The 22,904-nt window shown below is 43.7% G+C and overlaps 1 protein-coding gene across 1 annotated transcript in view; it reads right to left on the minus strand.

Moving 5' to 3' along the window:
• Positions 1 to 217: 217 nt before the first annotated feature.
• Positions 218 to 22,904, minus strand: part of SLC45A1 (solute carrier family 45 member 1) — a 34,599-nt gene continuing 11,912 nt past the window's right edge. Inside the window, exons 5-9 of the mRNA XM_036742479.1 lie at positions 15,773 to 16,512; positions 10,386 to 10,539; positions 6,672 to 6,848; positions 4,426 to 4,631; positions 218 to 900 (exon numbers count right to left, since the gene is read on the minus strand). Coding sequence (XP_036598374.1) covers positions 634 to 900; positions 4,426 to 4,631; positions 6,672 to 6,848; positions 10,386 to 10,539; positions 15,773 to 16,512 — 1,544 coding nt within the window. The 3' untranslated portion in view covers positions 218 to 633. The remainder of the gene's footprint in view (positions 901 to 4,425; positions 4,632 to 6,671; positions 6,849 to 10,385; positions 10,540 to 15,772; positions 16,513 to 22,904) is intronic.

The raw sequence follows: 22,904 nt of genomic DNA on the forward strand, positions 1-22,904 counted from the left end.
GTGACCCAATTCTACTGTGCACTTACAGAAGAATCTGAAGGATAAAACAAGACTTTCTGACCAAGAGACATACATATATATCAAGGGAAATTAGATAACCTCTTCTTTGCTATTTGTAATAGCAATTTAGATTTGAAGATTTTTTCCGCCCATTAATAGGCTGTGTGACTATTACCTTGCTGATATACTATCTAAAATGAAAGTGGACCCCATGCCTCCTAGAAGATCTTAAAGGAATTAGCTTTATATTGAAGGGCGAATGCTGGGATCCATGAGGTCTCCTCTGTTAGTAAGGCGCAGGAGAAACATAGCATTCTTCTTTTCAGTCCACGCTCACAGCTTCTTCCACCTCAGGATCGACAGAGGTACTATTAGTTCCTCTACTCACCCTGCTGGGATAACCCCTCACCATGAGAAAGAGGAGGCTTAGTTTTGGGGTTTTTTTTCTTTTTTTTGCTATTATTTATTGTCTTGTCACATATTTACATCCCAAAAGGAAATCTTTCCACTTGTGCACCGGTTGAGAAGGCTGGTCAAGGCAATCCAGTCATTCCATTGGTCAGCTCTTAACTAGCCCTTTTTCACAATGCCTGTGTTACAAGCATTAGTCCCAAAACAGAGGTCCTTGGGGCACTAGATGTTCAGCAGAAGTGGCTGGTGTTCCTCTTCTAACTCTTCACCGGGAGGAATTTCATAAATGACAAAAAGGGAGGAGTACAAGCAGCCCACAAAAGACATGAGGCTGGAGAAGTACATTACCCCATTGGCACTGCCCACCACTGAGGTCAACGGTCCCATGATGATGGAGACAAGAATCTGAGCTAAAAAATACTGGCAGCTCAGGAGGGAGATGTCTACCCCCATTCCTCGCTTGGTGCCATCCACAGTTGACCCTGAAAACTGATTCAAAAGGAAGAAAAATGTGAGGAAAAAAAGTATGACAAACCAAACAATGCATAATCCATTGCATTAATTCCTCAACCATAAAACCTTTTCTGAAACAGCAACAAAAGAGTGTCTAATTCATCTACACAAATGTTAAGACCACCAGGAAGCCCCCATAGGACATTTTCAGATTTTCTACTGCCAGCCTCAAGCCGGAAAATAGCCCAAGAGTTCTATATTTGTCTTTAGAGTGATGACAACACCCCAAAGAATCTGGGCCATAAACGAGATAAAGTTCAGAGAAGCGTGACCTGTTTGGTCTCCTTCCAAACTATGAGATTCTGGGCCTAGGGCATGGTGGCACTCATGAAATTAAAAAAAAGAGTTTGGGTATCTTGTTTTCTTGAAATTTAAAAATAAAATGGAAATCATATCTTTGGAAAGTATATCTGTGAGAGAAATTCTCCATAGTGAGAATTAGCATAGGGTAAGCTAAGCACCCTCTTTGTTAAAAGATGAAAGTCATTTGTGCATGTGTAGAGTGAATTAATTCAATCAGCTGGCTTTCTCCCTGATGCCTACCAAGCACTTATGGCATGGAGAAACTGAGCCTTCCAACAGAGAGGAGAGGAAGAGAATTTTTTACAGTACTTTGGTAAGCTCTCTGTGTGTGTGTGTGTGTGTGTGTGTGTGTGTGTGTAATTATAGAGGAGAAGGAGAGAGCGGAAGGTAGCAGGGACAGTGAGAGGCTAGCCTGGGGTACCTGGAGATGGGGGCACCAGAAGTGAAGAGGATGTCACAAACTCAACCTCTTTCAGCACTGATTCTGTTTCTAAAACAGAACTTCTTAAAAACAGAAATTGTTAACCTTTTAATTTATCCTGGACCCCCTTAGGCAGTCAATTCGATGAAGTCTGGGGTTTTAGACGCATCATAGTTTTAGATGCATCAAGTGAGATACATTGGATTAAAAAGGAAATCAATGATATTGAAATACAGTTATCAAAATGTTTTTAAAAAAGCAAGTTCACAGGCCTCCCTCATTCCTACAGATCTCTTAAGAACCTCTAGAAAAAAGTCACACGTCCTCTTTTCTAAACCAATCGATCCTCTGCCCCAGGTCCTACAACCCACAGAATGGTGCTATCCTTAGACACATTCGGGGTCCACAGGTTTCACCAGTCTGCTAACGGGGTCTAGAATACACCAAACAGTCACGAACCCCTGGGTTTAACAGATTTCTGTGAGATGGCTCAGGGAGTCAATCAAACCAATTATCAATTTGTTTCCTTGGGAAAATGCAAGCTTCGGATGAACTTTGTGAATCCATTCTATTGGTAAGTTAGAGGCTCCTGAAAATCCCTTTCTATTCCATCTTCCCTAATGACAAGCACCAGCAGCCTTGTGGTCATATGACAAGTGTTGCTGAATCATCCCCTAAAGAAGCCAGTTACCCTTCATCAGATGCCAACATTGCACCCAGAGGCCAGAAGCTGTCCTAGCTGAGAGCTATTTGTATGGAAAAGAAACCTTTCCTAATAGCTGACATATATTTACAAATGGTTTACAAAAGGCTTTACCTACATTATTTCATTCAATAGCCAGTTTTCTCTACATCATTTTAATATAACACATGCACAGTTATGGATACATGTCAGGGCAGCGTTGAATCTCTACCTCGGAGGGACAGGATAGTAATAACCTCTTAAGTCAGGAACGGGTCCCAGAGGTTGAGGCAGCCAAAATCAAAAGCCTCTGCTACTACGGGGGTCACTATCAATCTAGAAATCCAACTGTCCTCAGGCCTGGCTTCTATCAGAGATATATGTCCCTTGCCCCATTCCGTTCTGTGACCAAGGGCAATACAATAGCATTCTGTGGGATGTATACAGCTACCCCTTCCCTTGGGGAGATGGCTGGAAGACTTTCTGACACGTTCCTAGGAAACTCAATGATATTAATAGACGAAACTAAGCCGATGCTTGATTCTGTTCTGACCTCCGAATCGGGGAGCTGACAGCCTCTCCTGGAAGCACACAAGCCACACAGCCCATCAGAAACAGCATTTTTGTCTGCTAAGGGTTGGGCACATCTATCTAATTCCAGCAGTTAAGGTGATCAGGACTTCTGAGTACTCACATTAATTAAAACTACAAGGGAGAGAGTCACAACTACTCTGTGTGCCGGAGTCTCTTGAAGACAGCCGTGTTCCTTTAACAGGAGAGGGGGCTGCAGTGTCACCTGGGCTAGGGGCAATGCTCAGGAGGAGGTCAGTGCCCCTCGCATGACCCGGCTCTCGCGGAAAGAAAGTACTTGGATGTTGCCAACATGGGATTGTGGCCTCACTGAAGAAATCAAGCCAGAAGAGCAGGGTGATTAGAATGGGTTCACTTATACATTCTAGCAGCCGTTACACACAGCCTGGTCAGAAAAGAAAGCCACCACCACTTCAGCTGAGTTGACACAATTGGGCTTCTTTCTAGAGTCAACAGTAACTTGCCCACTCTTTGCCCAAGACTGCCAAGAGTGAATCTCATAGCAAAAAGGGGAACCTTTTCTCATTGTGCTGAAGCTTGAGCAACAGAGCATCCTCATCTGCCACAGGGTGGCATGTGCAATATATTCAGGTATGCCCAGGGGGGTATCGCTTGCTTTCTTTCTCCATAGTATGGACAACTGCCATACTTGAGTACTTGGAAGGGCCTCCATTTTAACATAAGTAATGTGGCATATTGGAATAGAACCTGCCTACTTGGTGCTAAACTCTGCTTCCAAGCGTTATATAGGTGACCCCTCTGCTCACTACCAAGCCAGGACTTCCTAAGCAAGGGAATCTGAGCCCCACTCAAGGCTGATCTACTTGGCAACACCAAATTGCCTCACAGAAAAGGATGCTTCAGGCTCCTACATATAGGTAATTATGGAGAGGTAACAACCCAGAGGAGAAGGCAAAGGGAGGGAAGGAGGGAGGAAGGATTAGGAAGGAAGAAAGAATTAGGAAGGAAAGGAGGAGGGAAGGAAGGATTAGGAAGATAAAAAGGAAGGAAGGAAAGGAAGGGGATTTACTTTTCTTCTCACCCCACTCAAGCCAATCTTTTATACAAACATAGCAGCAGCCACAGTGAGCCTGGCAAAAGAACTGGAAGCAGTCACCAGAGAGGGAAAGGACAAACTGATTTAGTGGTATCTCTCCCAGAAAGATCGTATGGTGTAATAGTAATTACAGCTACTGTTTACATACATGCTTTAAGGTACACAAAGCACTTTATGTATGTTATTTCATTTGATGTAGAGAAATAAAGTGCTCTATTTGGAGTCAGGAAGGAAAACTCGGGTTCTGACACATGCTATACTCTAAGGTCAGGTGGGTTAGCCCCTGTGAGCCCCAGGCTGCCCTCTGAGCAGTCTGCCTCCAGTGGGACTCAGGTGTAGTGATCAGTTCTAAAAGGTCAGAGAAATTGGAATGGGCCTAAGTAAAACAAGTTTCCATTTTAAGATTTTTCATGAATATGAAGGGGGGTGGGATGGGGCACCACCTACCTTTTTACTCTGGTAGTAATCACACAACAGAGAATAGGGGAGGGTGCAGAGGGTAGAAAATAATATCCCATATGTTATGCATAGTGATAAAACCACATAGATATTCCTGGAGAGTGTGGCAAGACCTGTGCCCAATCCAAAGGCAAGATAGGCAATGAAATACAGCGTGCGAATGCTGAAGTATTCTTCTAGCTTTTCTAGCATTGCTACAAAACAGAGAAAGATAGTGAGCCACCACAGAGATCACAAAACATTCCATGAACTCCTCAGCCCAGCTCCCACTTACCTTTCCTAGACTATTTCATATCATTCCCTTTCACTTTGACTCTGTCAGTCAAACTAGCCTGCTGCTCATTCCTGGTACGCGATGCGACGTCTCAAAGGTTGGTCTCCCCGTGCCTGGAACATACTCCTTTATCGATTCTGCCTCCTGTTAATCCCTAGCTTCCTTCAAAGCATACATAGCTCGGCTAATACTTCCCGCACCGGGCTTTTAATGTCCACCTCACTCCCCCTGGAATTAACCTTGTATATTACATATTGGTAAATTTCTCTCCCAGCAGTAGAATATAAGATCCTTGAGGGCGGGAAGAGTTTCAGATGTTTTTTTTCCCTTTTGTCTCTCCAGCACCTGACATAATGCCTGGACCATCCATCGTAAGTAGTTCTTAATAAATGCAGGTTAGATTGAATTAAAATGAAAGCATTAAATGGTCCACTTTACTCATGGGGTAAGCAGTTTTTCGAAAAGCTTACTCCACATAAGAGTCTGCTGCCACAGCCCCACTTCCTATTGAAACCTCAGCTGCTCAAGGTTTTTGTGCTGGGAATCACAGAAAGAAACGGACTGAGACCGAGGGTGGCTTTCCACTCAGCGTTGGCAGCACAAAAATGTCAGCCTTGAGGGTTCTCAGTGCCTCAATGCCCTTTGGGGTCTAAGTGTAAAGAGGACCATTTGTATCTTTACCGTAAACCTTGCCACTGCCTTCCAAGAGGCTGTGCCTTCTCCTCCATTTCTAAAAGTGAGGGTACCCCGTCTAACACAGGTACCAATGGGGTCACCAATTTTATAATATGGGAACATCTTGTGCACCCTTATTATCAACTTTAAGTTCGTCTTTCATCTTGTCTTGATGAGAATCCTCACCGACAATTTAGTATGCAGGATGCAAACATTAGCTTTTATAACTTTATAAACATTACATTTTATAAGATTTTATTTTATTAGTTTTAAAAAATATGTTTATTAATTTTCTCCACCTACAAAGAAACTTTGGAGAAAACTTCCACCTCCATCTATGTATGCAAGGGAATTTTCAGAGGAAGCTGTGCTATGTTTTCTGCAAATGGTCCAGAACATTTAATAAGAGGCACAAATAGACCTACTCTGTTAAAGTATCCCAGTGCCTAAATAAATGTTATACAGAGTTTCAAAGAAATCTGGAGCCTAGCCCTTTAGGAGGCAGCTAGGTGGGGTAGTGGATGGAGCACCAGTACTGGAGGGAGAGAGACCCGAATTCAAATTTAGCCCCAGACACTCCCAGCTGTATGACCTTGGGCAAGTCACTTAACCTGCCCGCCTCATCTGTGGAGAAGGGATAACAATAGTACCTAATTCCCAAGGTTGTGAGGCTCAAATGAGATAATATTTGTAAAGCACTTTGCAAACCTTCAAGCCCTAAATAAATGTTGGTTGTCATTACTTCTTTCTGAACAGATGTCTATATAACTATCTCCCTATCAATCTATTGATGCCTTTCATTTGCCTCTGTTTGGCATCTCAAGCCTTTTCGAATACAGTTCTAACCCAAGTTTCTAGACTGACACTTGTCCTACAACATGACTTTCCAATCAAACTGACCCACTAGCTCCTCTCTACACTCTGCAATTGACTTTCTATCTCCCATCTCCGTGCTTTTGCACAGGCTGGCTCCTATACCTGGAATACTCCCTCTCCTCAACTCTACCTCTTGGGACTCACTAGCTCCCTTCCAGGCTCAAGTTAAAAGCTGCCTCCCCTAAGAGGTCTTTCCTGAACCCCTCCCACACCCCCAGTTATTGGGGTTTCACCCCACCCCCCAAATCGCTTTTGCATATTTGTATGTTGACTTATCTATGTCTGTGTTTCTCCCTGGAAGAATGCAAGCCCCTTGAGATCAGGGTCTGCATTACTCTTATCTCGGGTCTCCCCAGCACCCAGCACAGTACCTGGCCCATAGCCAGGGTCACATGGTTGAATTGAATACCTGAATAGAATGCTGCACTGAATGCATAGATGCACATCCCCCAGCATCCCATGGTGACTCCAGCATTATATTTCTGATAGTCTTCTGAAGTGTGAGGGGCTTTGGGGTTCCCTTGGAAGACCACCTCACCCATAAAGTCCGTGTAGAAAAGCAGCATGCCCTCAAATGAGAGCCACCCTACAAGAAAAGACACAAGTGGAAAAAGCTTCTAATAAGGGAACCCTACTCTCTCACCCTATAGCTGGGTAGCACAGTGGATAGAGCACTGGGCCTGGAATCCGAGAGACTAAGTTCAAATCTGGCCTCAGATACTTACTAATTTTGTGACCTTGGGTCAGTCACTTAACCTCTGTTTGCCTCAGTTTCCTCACCTGTAAAATGGGAATGATAACCCTCCTAGGATTGTTATCAGCATCAAATGAGATAACATTTGCAGAGCGCTTTGAACAATGTCTGGCACATAGTAGGTCCTTCCCCACAACCTCACGCAGAGAAGGGCTTCTATGCTCATCTGTACATCATTAATCATATAGTATGGCCCCTTTCTCACTCCCTCTTTATCTAATACCTTCCTTTCAGAACATACAAATGATGAAAGTCCATGAGGATCTGTGCAGGAAGGAGAGATACTTATCCAAAAGAAGAGAAAGGGGGAAGGGAGAGACCATGTCCCATACAAGAGGGCGTCAACAAGTGTGTAATCACCGCACATAAAATACCGTGATGTGAATATTCATATTTCCTTTTATTCACTTTTATGATGTCATTCCTCCGGGAACCTTCGGCTAACTGAAACCTGTCTCCTCTTAATATTAGTCTCACCTAGCTAAAATTCTGACTCATAGAATAATAATATCAAGGGAAGACTTTTTGATACTCCTAAGATAAGAAGCCAAAAGGGAGGTTCCCAAAGTGATTTATGTAACTATTTGTGGGAGGATTCTCCCGGCTCCACCTTTGGTTATCTTTGTGACGTGTAAATCTCCTCTCAATCAGCCCATTGGGAACTCTCTAAATGTAGTCGGTTGAATCTGTCATCTAATTTAGTTTACTTATAGAGTCTCTTTAATCAGGTCTGTTTCCTTAGGAGATGGATGCAATTATGATTCTGTTTAACAAAATCTGTTCAGCTCCATGGTCTGGGAAGATTATCTCTCCCCTCTGATGTAATTTTTGTCTATAAAAAGCCTTGTTACAATCCTGTGCTTAAGCATATAAACTTGGGTTTTCAAACTAATTTCTGCATTGTGATAGTTTTATTTGGCAACAGCAACCTACCACAGGAACTTGAAAGGAGATTTTTTTTCCTATAACAAAATGTACATATAAATATAAATATATATATACGCACACACACATATATGCTCTGAATATATATACATATTTGTCCAGCTATTTATTTGTGTGCATCTTTTTTGCTTATTTATTTATTTGCCCCAACTGGGGATATTTAAGCTGGAGAAAATTTGTCCCCCACTGGAGAAATGAACTTAGACGTAGAGTCGGAAGAGATATTAGAAATCGTCAAGTCCATCGGGTTATTTTACACACAGGGAAACTGAGGTTCAGAAAGATCATGTGATTTGCTCAAGGTGGGGGGGGGGGATTGGTGGAAGGACATGATAGTTTTTAAGCACATGAAGAGCAGTCAAGTGAGATATTTGTAAAAAGTACTTAAGCCCAATATCTGGCACATAGTAGGCTCTATATAGATGCTTATTCCCTTCCCAGTCAAGTGGAAGGAAGGCTCAGGTTTACTCTGCTTGGCCCCAGAGGAAATAATGGGTAGTCACAACCATGAACAAATGATGCAAAAAGGGTGTGGCATGTCTCAGGTGATGTCCCTTCCAATTCTGAGATTCTTAAAAATTTTCAAATGCCAGGCAACTGATGCTGCCTCATTGGAGAGAGAGCCAGGACTGGAGTCAGGAAGACCTGAGTTCAAATCCAGCCTCAGACATTTACTAGCTGTGTGACCCTGGACAAGTCACTTAATCTCTGTCTGCCTCAGTTTCCTCAACTGTAAAAAAAAATGGGGATGAAAGCTCCTGCTTCATAGGGTTGCTGTTATATAAAGCCCTTTTCAGTCCTTAAAGGGCTATATAAATGCTAGCTCCTACTAAGTGACTTGCCTAAGGTCATATAGGTAGGAAGCACTTGAGGGGCGATTAGAGCTATTAGCATTTAACTGGTTACATTTTGTTTGTGTAACTTTTATCTTGAATGTCTTGGGTACCTGCTTGTCATGTCACACACTAAAGCCCTGGCTCTCCCTTGTCACACACCCGTGTCACACACTAAAGCCCTGGCTCTCCCTTGTCACACACCCGTGTCACACACTAAAGCCCTGGCTCTCCCTTGTCACACACTCATGTCACACACTCATGTCACCCACTAAAGCCCTGGCTCTCCCTTGTCACACACTCATATCACACACTCCTGAGATGCACTAAAGCCCTGGCTCTCCCTTGTCACACACTCATGTCACACACTCATGTCACACACTAAAGCCCTGGCTCTCCCTTGTCACACACTCATGTCACACACTCATGTCACACACTAAAGCCCTGGCTCTCCCTTGTCACACACTCATGTCACACACTAAAGCCCTGGCTCTCCCTTGTCACACACTCATGTCACACACTAAAGCCATGGCTCCCTTGTCACACACTCATGTCACACACTCATGTCACCCACTAAAGCCCTGGCTCTCCCTTGTCACACACTCATATCACACACTCCTGAGACACACTAAAGCCCTGGCTCTCCTTGTCACATACTCATGTCACACACTCGTGTCACACACTAAAGCCCTGGCTCTCCCTTGTCACACACTCGTGTCACACGCTCATGTCACCCACAAAAGCCGTGCCTCCCTTGCCCATCTGTAATTCTTTAATATTGTTTTAGCCCAAAGTGAAAGTGAAAAATAAACAATTTATCATTGACTCTTACATGTTCTACTAATCAACTTAGGAACAGGTACCTCTCTTAGGGACTTGGAAGGGGCAGGGGAACCTGGAAATGGAGCCATGTTGGTTTCATCCTCACCCTCCTCCTAATTTTTTCATAATCTTGCCCCTCAACAATGACCCAGCTAGCTACTTTGACAAATTAATAATAATACCATTTATATACCTATTTAAGCTTTACGAAGTGCTTTAAATGTATGCCTTATTACATATATATTATGCTATTATTATTATTAATTATAATTCTCATTTTACATACAAGGAAACTAAGGCAAGCAGAGGTTAAGTGACTTCTCCAGGGTCACACAGCTAGTTAGTGACTGAGGCAAGATTGGAATTCAGGTCTTCCTGACCTCAAGAGTCCAGCATTCGATCCACACTGTGCCAACCACCTGCCTAAAATGAATTGAAGGGGACCTTCTGGAGACAGCACCTTAAGAGTGCTATATTCGAAAGCGGAGGACTTGGATTTGAATCCCAACCCTGCCATTTGCTACCTCTGTACTTCTGAGCAAGTCAGAGGTCTCACCTTCCTCATCTGTCAAACGAGATTGGGTGAGATGGTCCTTCCGGCCCAAACTCTATGAACCCAGGACTTCCGAAGTCATTCCAGATCTAAATCCCATGAACTCCAAAGGGTGATATTAATCGTAGGACTTTCCACGGGAGGGCCACCTTGAACATCATTTTTGTTGTCAGGACTTTCCCTTCCTTCCTTAGCCGCGGTGCGGTTGGCACTTACCCAGGAAGTGGTTGATACAGAGATTTCTCAGAGCTTTCGGCATGTGGCAGACGGTGGAACAGAGACGCCGCATGGAAAGGGGCTGCTCCGAGACCTCCCCAGAGCCGTTCAGCTCACTCTCATATTTGACACCGTTGAGTAAAATATTAGCGACCTGTAAAGGAGAGCAAAAGCACAGAAATCAAGCGTGCGGCAAGACTGTCGATCATCGCAGCCAAAGGACTGACTCATTCGAAGTGCATCAGGAGGGAACGGAGGGCCAGGCCAGGATCAGGAGACTGGCCAGAGTGCCCGGGGTCCTCGCTCCCGGGGAGGTCAAGGCTGGTGGGAGCTCTGAGGTGCAAGAGGACAAAAGCGGGGCAGCGGGAGCGCCCGGCTACCCAAGGAGCGGTGGACCAGCCCGAGTCAGAAAAGGAACAGGCCAAAGCGTCCATGCCACGTGTGTGGGAGGGATCCAGGATACTCTGCCTACCAGGGGTAGGGAACCTGCATGTGGCCTTCTAGGTCCTTGGGTTCGGCCTTTTGTCCGAGTCCAAGTGTTACAGAACAAATTCTTGTATTGAGGGGATTTGGTTTGTCAAAGGGCTGCACTTGAAGACCTAGAAGGCCCCAAGTTCCCCACCCCTAATCCTATGAACTCACTGCTTACAATTTCAGAGCACTGGAGCTAAAAGTGACCAACAATGATAAAATGGAGGCCAAGTGATGGCTTACAGCGCCCTCTAGCAGCCAGCGTGGTACTCTTTTGCTAGTTGGAAAACTACAGACAAGATGTAAGGTTTTAGAAAAAGGAAGGGACCCCAGTGTCCGGCTAGTACAACCCCATCATTTTTCAGATGAGGAAACAGAGCGAATTATTCAAGGTCACCCAACTTGTAAATAGGAGAATCAGAATTTGAATCCAGGTCCTCGGGTTAAGTGACCTTGAACATTACAGAGAATCAAAGCAGGGAGAGACATTTTAAGTCATCATAGTGAAGAGACTGGAATCTATGTCGTATAAGGATCAGTTGAAGGAACTGGGGATGTTAAGCCTTGAGGGGAGCAGTGGGGAAGAACCACCGTGTTGTTGTGGTTGTGGTTATTTAGTTGTTTCAGTCCTGTCTGACTCTTGGTGACCTTGTATGGGATTTTCCTGGCAAAGATACTGGATTGGTTTGCCTTTTCTTTCTCCAGCTCATTTTACAGGTGAGGAAACTGAGGCAGACAGGGGTAAGTGACTTGCCCAGGGTCTTCCTGACTCCAAGCCTGGCACGCTATCCACTGTGACTCCTCGTGGCCTTTAAAAACTTTGAATGTTGTCACAGAAAAAAAGGATTAGGCTCATTCCGTTTAGATTGCGAGGTCAGAATTAGGTACCCTAATTGGGTGAGTGGGTGGGGAATTCCAAACAGAACAAGTTCAGCTTGTGATAGAAGGAAAAAACCGCCTACCAAATGGAGCCACCTAAAAGTGGAATCGGCTGCCTCGGGAGGCAGGGACACCTCACTGCAGGGCTCCAAGCAGAGGGCAAGGACCTCTTGTTGGGAGCGTGGCAGAGGGGCTCCTTTTACAGGGAAGGGTCTCCACTGAGGTCCCTTTCAATGTGGGGACTCTGTGAGATGGTGATGGCAGTAACAATAATTATTGTTGGTGTTTATAGCTAACGTTTATATAGTACTTAACGAGCACCAGGCACAGCACTTATCGCTTTGCAAATATTATCTCATTTGATCTTTAAAACCACCCTGGGAGTTAGAGGCTTTTTATAAATCCCCATTTTACAGATGAGGAAACTGAGGTAAAGAGGTCAAGTGACTTGCCCAGGGTCTCACAGCACCTATGAGTCTCAGGTCAAATTTGAACTCAGGTCAAGAGCATCGTCACGCTACTTAAGAGTCAGCAGATTGGGGGTGGAGGGTAGATAGGGGGAACTACCGATTTAGAGCTGTAAGAGAATTTAGATCTCAGCTAATCCAAACCCTTTATTTTATGAATAAGGAAACTGGGACCCAGAGAGATGAAGTGTTGTCCAAGGTTGTATTTGTACTTAGGGGCAGAGATGATTTACAAACCTAGGTCCTCTTCCATAAAGATCATGCTTTTATCCACCTTGGGACATGCAGTGTTTACATTTCAAATTGGCATCCAGATACACATTTTTGTACGTCTAAATATCTCCTTTTGAGCCTTGGTTCCACCATCATACTTGGTATGGGAGAGTTTATCAGTCACTGTAGGGTTATTAAACACAGAACCATGAACTTAGGTCCCTGAAGGTCAAAATTCATATGGAAACCACTGTTTCACATGATCCCTCCTTCCCTCCCTTCCCAATGGACCTCCTGGCTAGTGGAAACTTGTAGCCCATGAAGTGCAGTAGACAAAGTTCCAGACCGGGAGGCAGAGGACCTGGCTCAAATTCTGGCTTAGTCACTTACTACCTGTTGACACTTGGACGAGTCACTTACATCTCTGGGCCTCAGTTTCCTCATCTGCGGATTATGTAAGTTGGACTTGATGATCTCTAAGGTCCCTTTTCGCTCTAGTCCTGTGAGCCTAAGATATCTTCCATTTCTGAAACTATGACCATTTCGTTTTTATTCTGGCTAGCATGGTGCTTTGCACACAGTAGGCAATGACTAAATGCTCAATGAGTTGACTTGAACTGAATTGGCTCCACCCTTCACCCACATCAATGTTTTAACTCAACGCTACAAATAGTAAAATGGCCTCTTTGGGCTCTTGCTCAAGGTCATATCCAATCAGGGGCAGAATAAAAACCCAGGATTTAGTTTGTGTTCTTGTCACCCATCCAACAGGCACCCAAATAAAGGTCAACAGCTTTTCTGAAGGTTGTTTTATCTTCCTGGACAAAGACAGCAACTCATCGCCCTTCCAAGCTCATTTTTTTCTGGGACTTAATGGTAGATACTTGAGATAAACGACTGCTTCCTTCAATCTTTATACTATGATTCTTAGTTTTTATCTCTTGGGGTTACTCCCTTTTCCAAGCCCTTGTAGTGTCATTGGTCCTCTTTGAGAACAAAGGACTAACAATAAGCCCAGTATACCCATGGTCAAGACATCTGATGGTCGGGTCAAGAAATAAATGAAATACCTAAAATATTCAATGACGAACTCAACAATTCTTCTAGGGCATATTTCCTTTACTGGCGTTTCCTAAAGGTGTGCCAGCATTTAGAGGATGATCGCTTTGCCCCAGGCCCTTTTATCTCTACTCTCTCCTTAATCACATCCCACAGGTTCGATGATTATCTCCCTTAAGATGGCTCCCAAATCCACCCCTCCTCCCCCTCCCCCACCTCTCTCTCTTTCGCTCTCTCTCTCTCTCTCTCTCTCTCTCTATCCATATCACCTGCTGAACATCTCCGATGGATGTCCCATAGGCATCTCACACTCAACATGCCCTAAAAGGAACTTATCTCCCCCAAATCTATCTCTCCTTCAAGCCTCCCCATTTTAGTTGAGGATGCTATCATCCTTCCTGTCCCTCACCTTCCTAACTCTGTACTGACCCTTATCTCCTCTCTCCCTCCACATCCCCAAAAAATAAGTTGTTAAGTTGCTCCTGCCTCCACATCTCTCCCCTCCATCTCCTTCCTCCATTCACAAAGTCTCTCTCCTGTTTTAGGCCCTCATCGCCTCTGACCTGGATAATTAAATAGTACTTTAAAGTTTGCAAAAAGGTTAAATTTTATCTCATTCTCTCTATTATTATGAGCTACCAATTTGTCTCCCAGTCTCTAGTCTCTTCCTTCACCCATCTATCCTCTACAGAGCTGCCAAATCAGTATTACTAAGACACATACCTGGCCAGGTCACCGACCCCATCCCTCAAAAACTTCAGTGGTTCTCTGTAGCCCAAAAGATAAAGTACAAATCCTTCCCCCTGCCATTGGAAGTACAATCCCATCCTAATTCCGTATTCCTTACCTTCATGAGCTCTTCCACTGCCAAGCCATCCCTCTCCAGGACACACCATCTCCTGGCTTTGTGCCTCCATGGAAGTGGCCTCTCTAGTCTGCTTATTCCCTCGCCTCCCAGTAGTATCCTAAGCTTCCTCCGATGCTCCTTGCTGTTAGCACCCTCTCCCTTATGAAGTTACTTCGAATCACTTTCTATATACTTTTCCCTTACTCGTTTATGCATTTATATCCTCTGTAGAATGTCAGCTTCCCCAGAGCTGGGACTGCTTCATTCTCACCTCTGTTTCCCCAAAGCATAAGAGTAATTTGCTTATGTATTCATTTTGGTCATCCAGTCAGCCTGATATAAAGCTAACGCAGCTCTAGATAAATGTTGAGCCTGTAAATAGTTTAAGATTTTCCCATTTACAAGGCTCTCTGCTTTTTTATGTGTAATAATACCATAATATGTCATAGACTCAAACAAGATCTCAGAATTAGAGGAGAACCCAAAGGTCATTCTGTCTGACCCCTCTGAACAAAAATTCCCTCTCCCAGAGCTATCACTAGCCATTCTGGTGTCTGGGACCAGCAGAGGGAAATTGGCCAGCTTTGAGGTCAACCTTTGATCCATGACATGAAAATGACATGACATGATAATAGTAAGACAAATTTAGTTGAGCCGTGATTGGGAATTAGTGATTCCAGTTTCCTATTTTAACTAATTATCCTTGCTAACAAGGAACTATAACAATTAAGCATGCTGCTACCCACCTCCCGACAGAGAGGTGATGACTTCAAAGAGCAAAGTGAGAGTGATATAAGACTTTTGGGACACAGTCAATGCAAGACTATGCATATTTGCCATAAAGGTTTTGCTTTGTTTTTCCCAAGGATAGAGGATGGGAGGGAGAGAAAATTGATTTTTAATTGAAAAAATTTTAACTTAAAAAAAGTAACCAGGTGCTTTAAACTCCATTCCTTTTATCGGCTGAAGGAGGGCATCAACTTTCACATGCCACAAATTTTACCCAGTTTTGGTTCTGGCCTCTCCAATATATCCAACAAATAGTTAACCGGCCAAACTTCCATCACCCAAGGACTGGCAGGGAGGAAGAGCCTCACTACATCCTGTAGCAGCCCGTGCAACTTTCACAGCCTCATAGAATCGTAGAGCTGCTCTCTGGTCCCACCCAACCCTGAAAAACGAATTCCTACTATGCTATGCCTGACAAATGAGCCTGCAGCCTCCATCTGAGGCCTCTCATGAGTGGAACCTACTACTTCTTAAGGCAGCCCCTTCACTTTTGGACAGCTTGAATTAGTAGTTTTCCCCAATATCAAAGCTCAATTTTCCTCTTCTCAAGTTCCACCCAAGCTTTATCTGCAGTGATTCCTAAATAATACCTCTAAGTCTATCATCTTCACTAACGAATGCTGTCAGATCTTCCTTCCCCCTCTCCCTTTATTGGCTCTTACCTGTTGACTGAAGGTCACGTTCCTTCTCCTGCTACTTTCTGGACAACTTCCTATTACAGCATCTGGGATGGCCAACGTCTGAGGCCTTTTCAGAATCCCAGACGACCGAGGCTTTGGAGCATCCAAAGAGCCCACCCTTAAGGTGTCTCCTTCCGGCCCATGATTTACCGAGACTGCCCCTCTTTCCAGAATTCCATTTTCTTGACAGTAGAAGCCATCAGGGGCCCTTGGAAAACTGACACTGATGGTCTGCCTGGGTAAGCTGGCGGGGAGGGCTAGGTAGTTATCATGCCCCGCAGTAAAGCAGTCTATGAGTACATTGTCAATATTGGATGTTCCAAAGGAGGATGCAAACTCGTTAATCCCAGTCAGAGAATTGTCCCGGCTGATGAAGCTACCATATTTGGGTGTGAGAGGGCTGAGAGGAGAAACAGGGCTGGTAAAACTGGCATATAAATGAGTTGCATTCTGAGAACCAAGATTGTCACTGGTGCCTTCTTCGAACAAGACGGGGGGAGAAGGAGGAAGAGGAAGGCTTGGGCTCTTCATCACAGTTTTCTTCTTGCTAAAGGGCTGCAGGGGCCTCTCTGGAATGCTGATGAGCGTCAGCACTGTGGTGACACTCAGGGTGACAGAAGTAAAGACATAAATAACTCGCAGCTGCCCACCTAGGGCTCTACCAAAACTGGTCTTGTCCCAGTTTATTCCTCCAACGACATATCCAAAGCCTCCTCCAAGACCTGATGAGAGAAATAGGATTTAAATCCCTTTCCTTGCCAAGGAGGATAGAAATGGCAAGGAGAGGACAGGAGAGGAAAGGAAGAGAAGAAAAGAGATAAGAAGAGAAGAGAGAAGCAGAGAGCAGAGGAGGGGAGGGGAGAGGAGGGGAGAGGAGAGGAGATGGGAGAGGAGGGGAGGGGAGGGGAGAGAAGAGGAGACGGGAGGGGAGGGTTGGGGAGGGGAGGAGAAAACAGTTTACATTCCTTATGAAGTCAAAGGCAGAGGGAAAAGTCCCATGTATGTAAAAATATTCACTCTTTGTGGTGGCAGCAACCTGGAAACAAAGTGAGACCACATCATTTGGAAAATGTCTAAACAAATGGTGGGGTATGAATATAACAGAGCATGACTTTGTGTTGTTGTTTAGTCATTTTCCAGTCATGCCTGACTCTCCGTGACCCCATTTTGGGTTTTCTTGGCAAAGATACTGGAGTGGTTTGCCATTTCCTTCTCCAGCTCATTTTACAGATGAGGAAACTGAGGCAAAGAGGGTGAAGTGACTTGCCCAGGGTCACACAGCTAGTAAGAGTTGGGGCCCAAATTTGAACTCAGGAAGCTGAGTGGTTGGTCCTGATATCAGGCCCAGCACTCTAGGCACTATGGCGCCACCTAGCACCCCAATACAGCGTGATAGCAGCATAAGAAATGACAAGTATGAGAAAATCAGAGAAAAAATGGAAAGATTTGTATGAACGGATTCAGAGCAAAGAAAGCAGGACCTGGAGAACAATATACCCAATGGCCAACATAAAACCACCTTGAAAACCACCTCAGAGGGAGGGAAGGGAGGGAATAAACCTTTATTGTGTCTGCCATATGCCAGCACGGTGCTAAGCGCTCTACAAATATTATCTCATTTGGACCTCATTGGATCTCATGGGACACCAGAATCTGATCTATGCAGTGACCAAGACTGATGCCAAAGGACTGATGGTTAAGCACATGTAATGGCAAGCAAAGTGGGATTTTTCTCTGTTTTTTCTTTTGGAGTGCTTTTCAGCAATAAGGCAATCAAGTGCCTTTGATTGAGCCTTGCCTTTGATTGAATCAAGAGTCTTTGATGACCTGTTTAAGTCACAAGAAAGACTAAGTCACATGAGTTTGAGTCATGTGGTTGTGATGCCCTCCGACCCTGAAGAAGTGTATATACACTCTAAGGTTAGCATTTTGCTTTTGGGGGCTCACTCATTAGAAGAATGTTCATGTGATTTGGCCGGATGAGACTCTGGGTAGCCATTAAGGAGCCCCCTGGCTTTGAAAACCCAGATGTTGGTGCTTCTCTCTCTGGTAACTATGTATGTATTGCTATGGACAGACAGAAGCCCTGTCTGCTGATTTGTGTTATTTGCTCTGTTTATATAATTTCTGCTTGTAATTTCTGTTTGTGTTTTCTCTGAAGTTCAAGGTACTGACTTTTTGCCCTGAACTAAATGAATGATATAGGTATGTTTAATTAAAGTGAGATTGTAAACCCCTTAAAGTTGCTTTTCTTAGAAAAGCAGATCAAAGATCCTGTGCTAGCAGCCCTCCTGTGTGCTGGTGTTATTGGCCTTACACCTCCACAGCAGCTGCTAGCAGCATTGTTGTTACAGCGTGTCTCACCTCCCATCTCTGGCCAGACAGCCGGTGGCCAATGACTGCAGTCATCAATTGTCAGATGTAGCTGCGGTGTTCATTTGTTTTACTTGGTTCTACATTGTGATCAGGATGGGGGTGGGGGAAGGTGCTAGAAAAGTGACAGTGAGAGAAAAAAAGCAGGATTTTTGCTAAAAATGGCAGTTCAAATTTTGAGAAGTCATTGAGGTCAAAGCCTCATTGTTCTTTTCTTTCTGAAAAGCTAATAAGCTAATCCAGCACACCAGGATTTGTTACTATTCTTTCTCTGTGATCCCTAAGCAGAACACAGACCAGGGCAGATGTCCTGCACTCAGAGACTCCATCTCCTAGACAAGCCTCCTGGGGTACAGGGCCCTGGCACCTTCTCTTTCCACTCATCTTCCCGTAGCAAATGTCACCTCTTCCTCATCTGCTACAAGGCTAATGTAATCTCCCACCACAAGTTTGTTCGTTTGAATTACATTGTATTGGTACAAATTGGGCAGTTAGGTGGTGCAGTGGTTAGAATGCCAGGCCTAAAGTCAGGAGGTCCTGAATTCAAATGCGGCTTCAGACATTTCCTAGCTTTGTGACCCTGGGAAAGTCACTTAACCCTGTTTGCCTTAGTTTCCTCATCTAAAAACAAGCTGGAGAAGGAAATGGCAAACGGCTCCAGTATCTTTGCCAAGAAAACCTCAATGAAGTCACAAAGATTCGGACATGACTAAAACAACAACAAATCGGTACAAATACTAATGTGTATAGTTATTATATCCTCCAATAGAAAGTAAGCTCCTTGAGGATTACCTTAGTCGACAATCAGAAATTTTAATTGATTTATACATGTGTAATGATGTCATACCCTTGATCTCACCCCCACACCCACCCCAAAGTAATCCACTTCTATGTTCATGAACTCTGAAAATTCCTTATCGGATCCTAACCTGTTGCGTTTCTACCTCTCCCTGTACCTTCCAACCCCGATTCTTGTCTTATGTCTTCACCACAACCTCAGGGCTCTGTCCTGGGCCCTCTTCTCTTCTCCTGCTATACTATTTCACTTGGTGATCTCATCAGCTCCCACGCATTTAATTACCATCTCAGTGCTGGCACTTCTCAAATCTACCTATCCTGCCCCAACCCCTCTGCCAACCTCCAGTTTCACATCCCAAACTGGATGACCAGTAGGCATTTTAAACTCCTCAGGTCCAAAACCCAAACTCATTATTTTTTTCCCCTAAACCCTCCCCCATCTTCCTAACTTCCCCATTGCTGTCAAGGGCTTCACCATCCCCCTAGTCCCTCAGGCTTGTAACCTCTGAGTCATCCTGGATCCTTCACTATCTATTACCCCCTCCCCCCATCCAATATTTAATCTATTTCTAAGGCTTGTTGATTTCACTTTTACAACATCTTTCAAATGTGTCCCCCTCTCTCCTCTACCCCCACCCTGGTGCAGACCCCCATCACCTCATGCCTGGACTATTGCAATAGCTTCTGGTGAGTCTGCCTGCCCCAAGTCTCTCCGTACTTCAATCTACCCTCCATTCAGCCATTCAAGTGATTTTCCTAAATGCAGGTCCAACCATGTCACCTCATACTCAATGTTAACTCCAGTGACTCCCTGTCACTTTCATGATCAAATACAAAATCCTCTGTTGGATATTTAAAGTCCTTCATAAGAACATCTCCTTACCCTCACCCCCAGTCTTCTTAGACTTGACTATCTTATTGACTTTTTGGCTAATTGAATGAGAAATCAAGGTTCTAGATGCTTCTGTGCCCAGGAAAGTGACCAGGCTCCCTGTTACATGGGTGCAGCTGAAATCAGCCAGCTTCAAAGGCACATCCTTTACTCTGCAGGTCAGGTCAGTCCAACTTGGGAAAAGCTAGGGGAACCTCAGAAAGAGCAGCTCTAGACCTAGTCTGACTCCAAAGCCAACAGCTGGGGTCTTTTTTTGTCCCTTGGGGAGAACAGTTATGACTTTCTACAAGGCTTGTTTTTGTCTAAAGTGGCAGATAGGTGGCACAGCGAATAGAGCACTTGACCTGGAGTGAGGAAGATCAGAGTTCAAATTTGATTTTAGACACTTAACCAGCTTTGTGACCCTGGGCGAGTCACTTAACCCGTTTGCCTGTTTCCTTATCACCTTATAAAATAAAATCATCTATAAAATGGGAGTAATACAATGATCCAAGACAATCTCAAAGGACTCATGATGAAAAATGCTATCTGCCTCCAGAGAAAGAATTGATGGAGTCTGGATGCAAATCAAAGCACATTATCTTTCACCCTCTCTTTTTTCTTTCTTCCTTCCCTGCTTCCTTTCTTCCTTCTTTCCTTCCTTCCTCTTTCCCTCTCTCCTTTCTTTTTTCTTTTCTTTTCTTTCTTCCTTCCTTCCTTCCTTCCTTCCCTCCCTTCCTCCCTTTATCCTTTCTCCTTCCTTCCTTCCTCCCCTTTTTCTTTCTTTCTTTCTTCCTTCCTTCCTTTCTTTCTTTCTTTCTCTCTTTCTTTCTTTCCTTCCTTCCTTCCTTCCTTCCTTCCTTCCTTCCTTCCTTCCTTCCTTCCTTCCTTCCTTCCTTCTTTCTTTCTTCCACAAAATGACTAATATAGAAATATGTTTTACATGATTGCACATGTATAAGCTATATCAGATTCTTTACTGCCTCAGGAAGGGGGGAGGGGAGAGAAAGAGAGAGAGAATTTGGAACTCAAATTTTAAAAAATGAATGTTAAAATTGTTTTTACTTGTAATTAGGGAAAATAAAATATTATTTAAAAATAAATAAAATAAGTGAAATAATACCATCCACCTCTCTGGGCCAGAATGAGATATTTGTAGGGTACTTTGCAACCTTTAAAATACCACTACATGGTGATGATGATTATCCTTGCCTTGTTCCAGTCCTTGGCATAACGCTCTTCAGCGAAAGGGATGGGCAGTGGAATGGATGTCCATTGGTATTGTTGCTACGGAACAACAATTTTGGTTAAAATTTTTTAATAGCCTAATAATATTATTGTACCAATCTCATCTGCTAGGTGAATTCAAATCCAGTCTCAGACACGTACTAGCTATGTGACCCTGGACAAGTCACTTAACCCTGCTTGCCTCAGTTTCCTCATCTGTAAAATGAGCTAGAGAAGGAAATGGCAAACCACTCCAGTATCGTTTCCAAGAAAATCCCAAATGGAATCACAAAGAGTCCGATAAGACCGAATGACATCAGTTTACTGAGATGATATAGCAGCCACAGTAGTTATAAAAATGGGAAATCTGACCAAGACAAAAAGGCAGCTGGGGAGGCATTAACTAGAGTGTGAAGGGTTTAATTTGATTTAAATGAGGGATTGCATTTTCTGCCCCAGACACAGACACTTACTGGCTGCTCTCAGCCTCAGTTTCCTTATCTGTAAAAAGCATAGAATAGTAGCATGGGAATAGGAATAAGCATTTGTTAAGTGCCTACTATGCACCAGTCATGCTAAACACTTTACAAATATTCTCTTCTGTGATCCTCACAATAACCCTGAGAGGGAGATGTTGTTACAGCAGAGAAAACTGAGGTGGACAGAGGGTCACACAGCAATAAGGAATCTGATACAGCTTATACATGTGCAATCATGTAAAACATATTTCCATAGTAGTCACTTTGTGAAAGAAAGGAAGGAAGAAAGAAAGAAAGAAAGGAAGGAAGGAAGGAAGGAAGGAAGGAAGGAAGGAAGGAAGGAAAGAAAGGAGGGAGGAAGGGAGGAAGGGAGGAAGGAAGGAAGGAAGGAAGGAAGGAAGGAAGGAAGTATCTGAGGCTGGATTTAAACTCGGGTCTTCCTGACTCCGGGTGCAGTGCTCTAACTACTGGAATTCACAGCTGCCTACTTTAAGGGGTTGTTATGAGGATCAAATGGAATGAGGTTATGTAAAGAACTTTACAAACTTTAAAGCTCTGTATATGTGCTTGCCGTTAAAATAAAGAGAACAGTGGCCATGATGGGTCTTTTTCTTTTGTTATCATATGAATTGATTTATTCGAATGCCTAAGTGCACTCATAATTAATAAGTCCTTATTATGGGATATATGGTTTTGATTTTTTTAAAGATGAAATGAGCTTTGCCACATGGCTAAGGCAAATGCCAAAGAGAAGGAAACTACCAGAAGACTTTTGTGACTAGATTAACATCAGACACCCAATAGCCATTGGAAGCTAAGGTCTTCCATACTGAGTTTAAAATATGTTTTGTATGACTTCTCATATATAAGGTATTGCTTGCCTTCTCAATGAGTGGGAAAGGTGGTAGAGGAGAGGGATAGAATTTGGAACTGAAAATTTAAAATTAAAATTAAATTAATTAACTTAAATTACAATTTAAAAGAATACTGACTTTACGAATACCCCGTAAATGAATTTTTGCCCCCATGGTGTTTGAGGGGGAGGTGTTACTCCAGAGAAGATAGACTGGGCCTTGAGTTAGAATGTCTACCATCTCCAGGACAAAAGATACTATGTCAATTTCTGGAAGAAACAGTCAAAGATTTAGCTGGGAACATGAGATATATTGTATGGAATGACCAGATGCACTTTACCACGTGTCTATATCTTTATAAAGTATTTGTTAAGTGTACACAATAATGTACAAAGTGTCTGTAATGATCAATGTATGATTTTTTTCCATTGATGCTTATACTGTGTTGTTATCACTGCATTTTGTAAACTAACGAGATATAAACATAGTTCCTGGTACTGGCGATCTACGTG

This window comes from Trichosurus vulpecula, chromosome 2 (assembly GCF_011100635.1).
Source record: "Trichosurus vulpecula isolate mTriVul1 chromosome 2, mTriVul1.pri, whole genome shotgun sequence".
NCBI classification, from domain to species: domain Eukaryota; kingdom Metazoa; phylum Chordata; class Mammalia; order Diprotodontia; family Phalangeridae; genus Trichosurus; species Trichosurus vulpecula.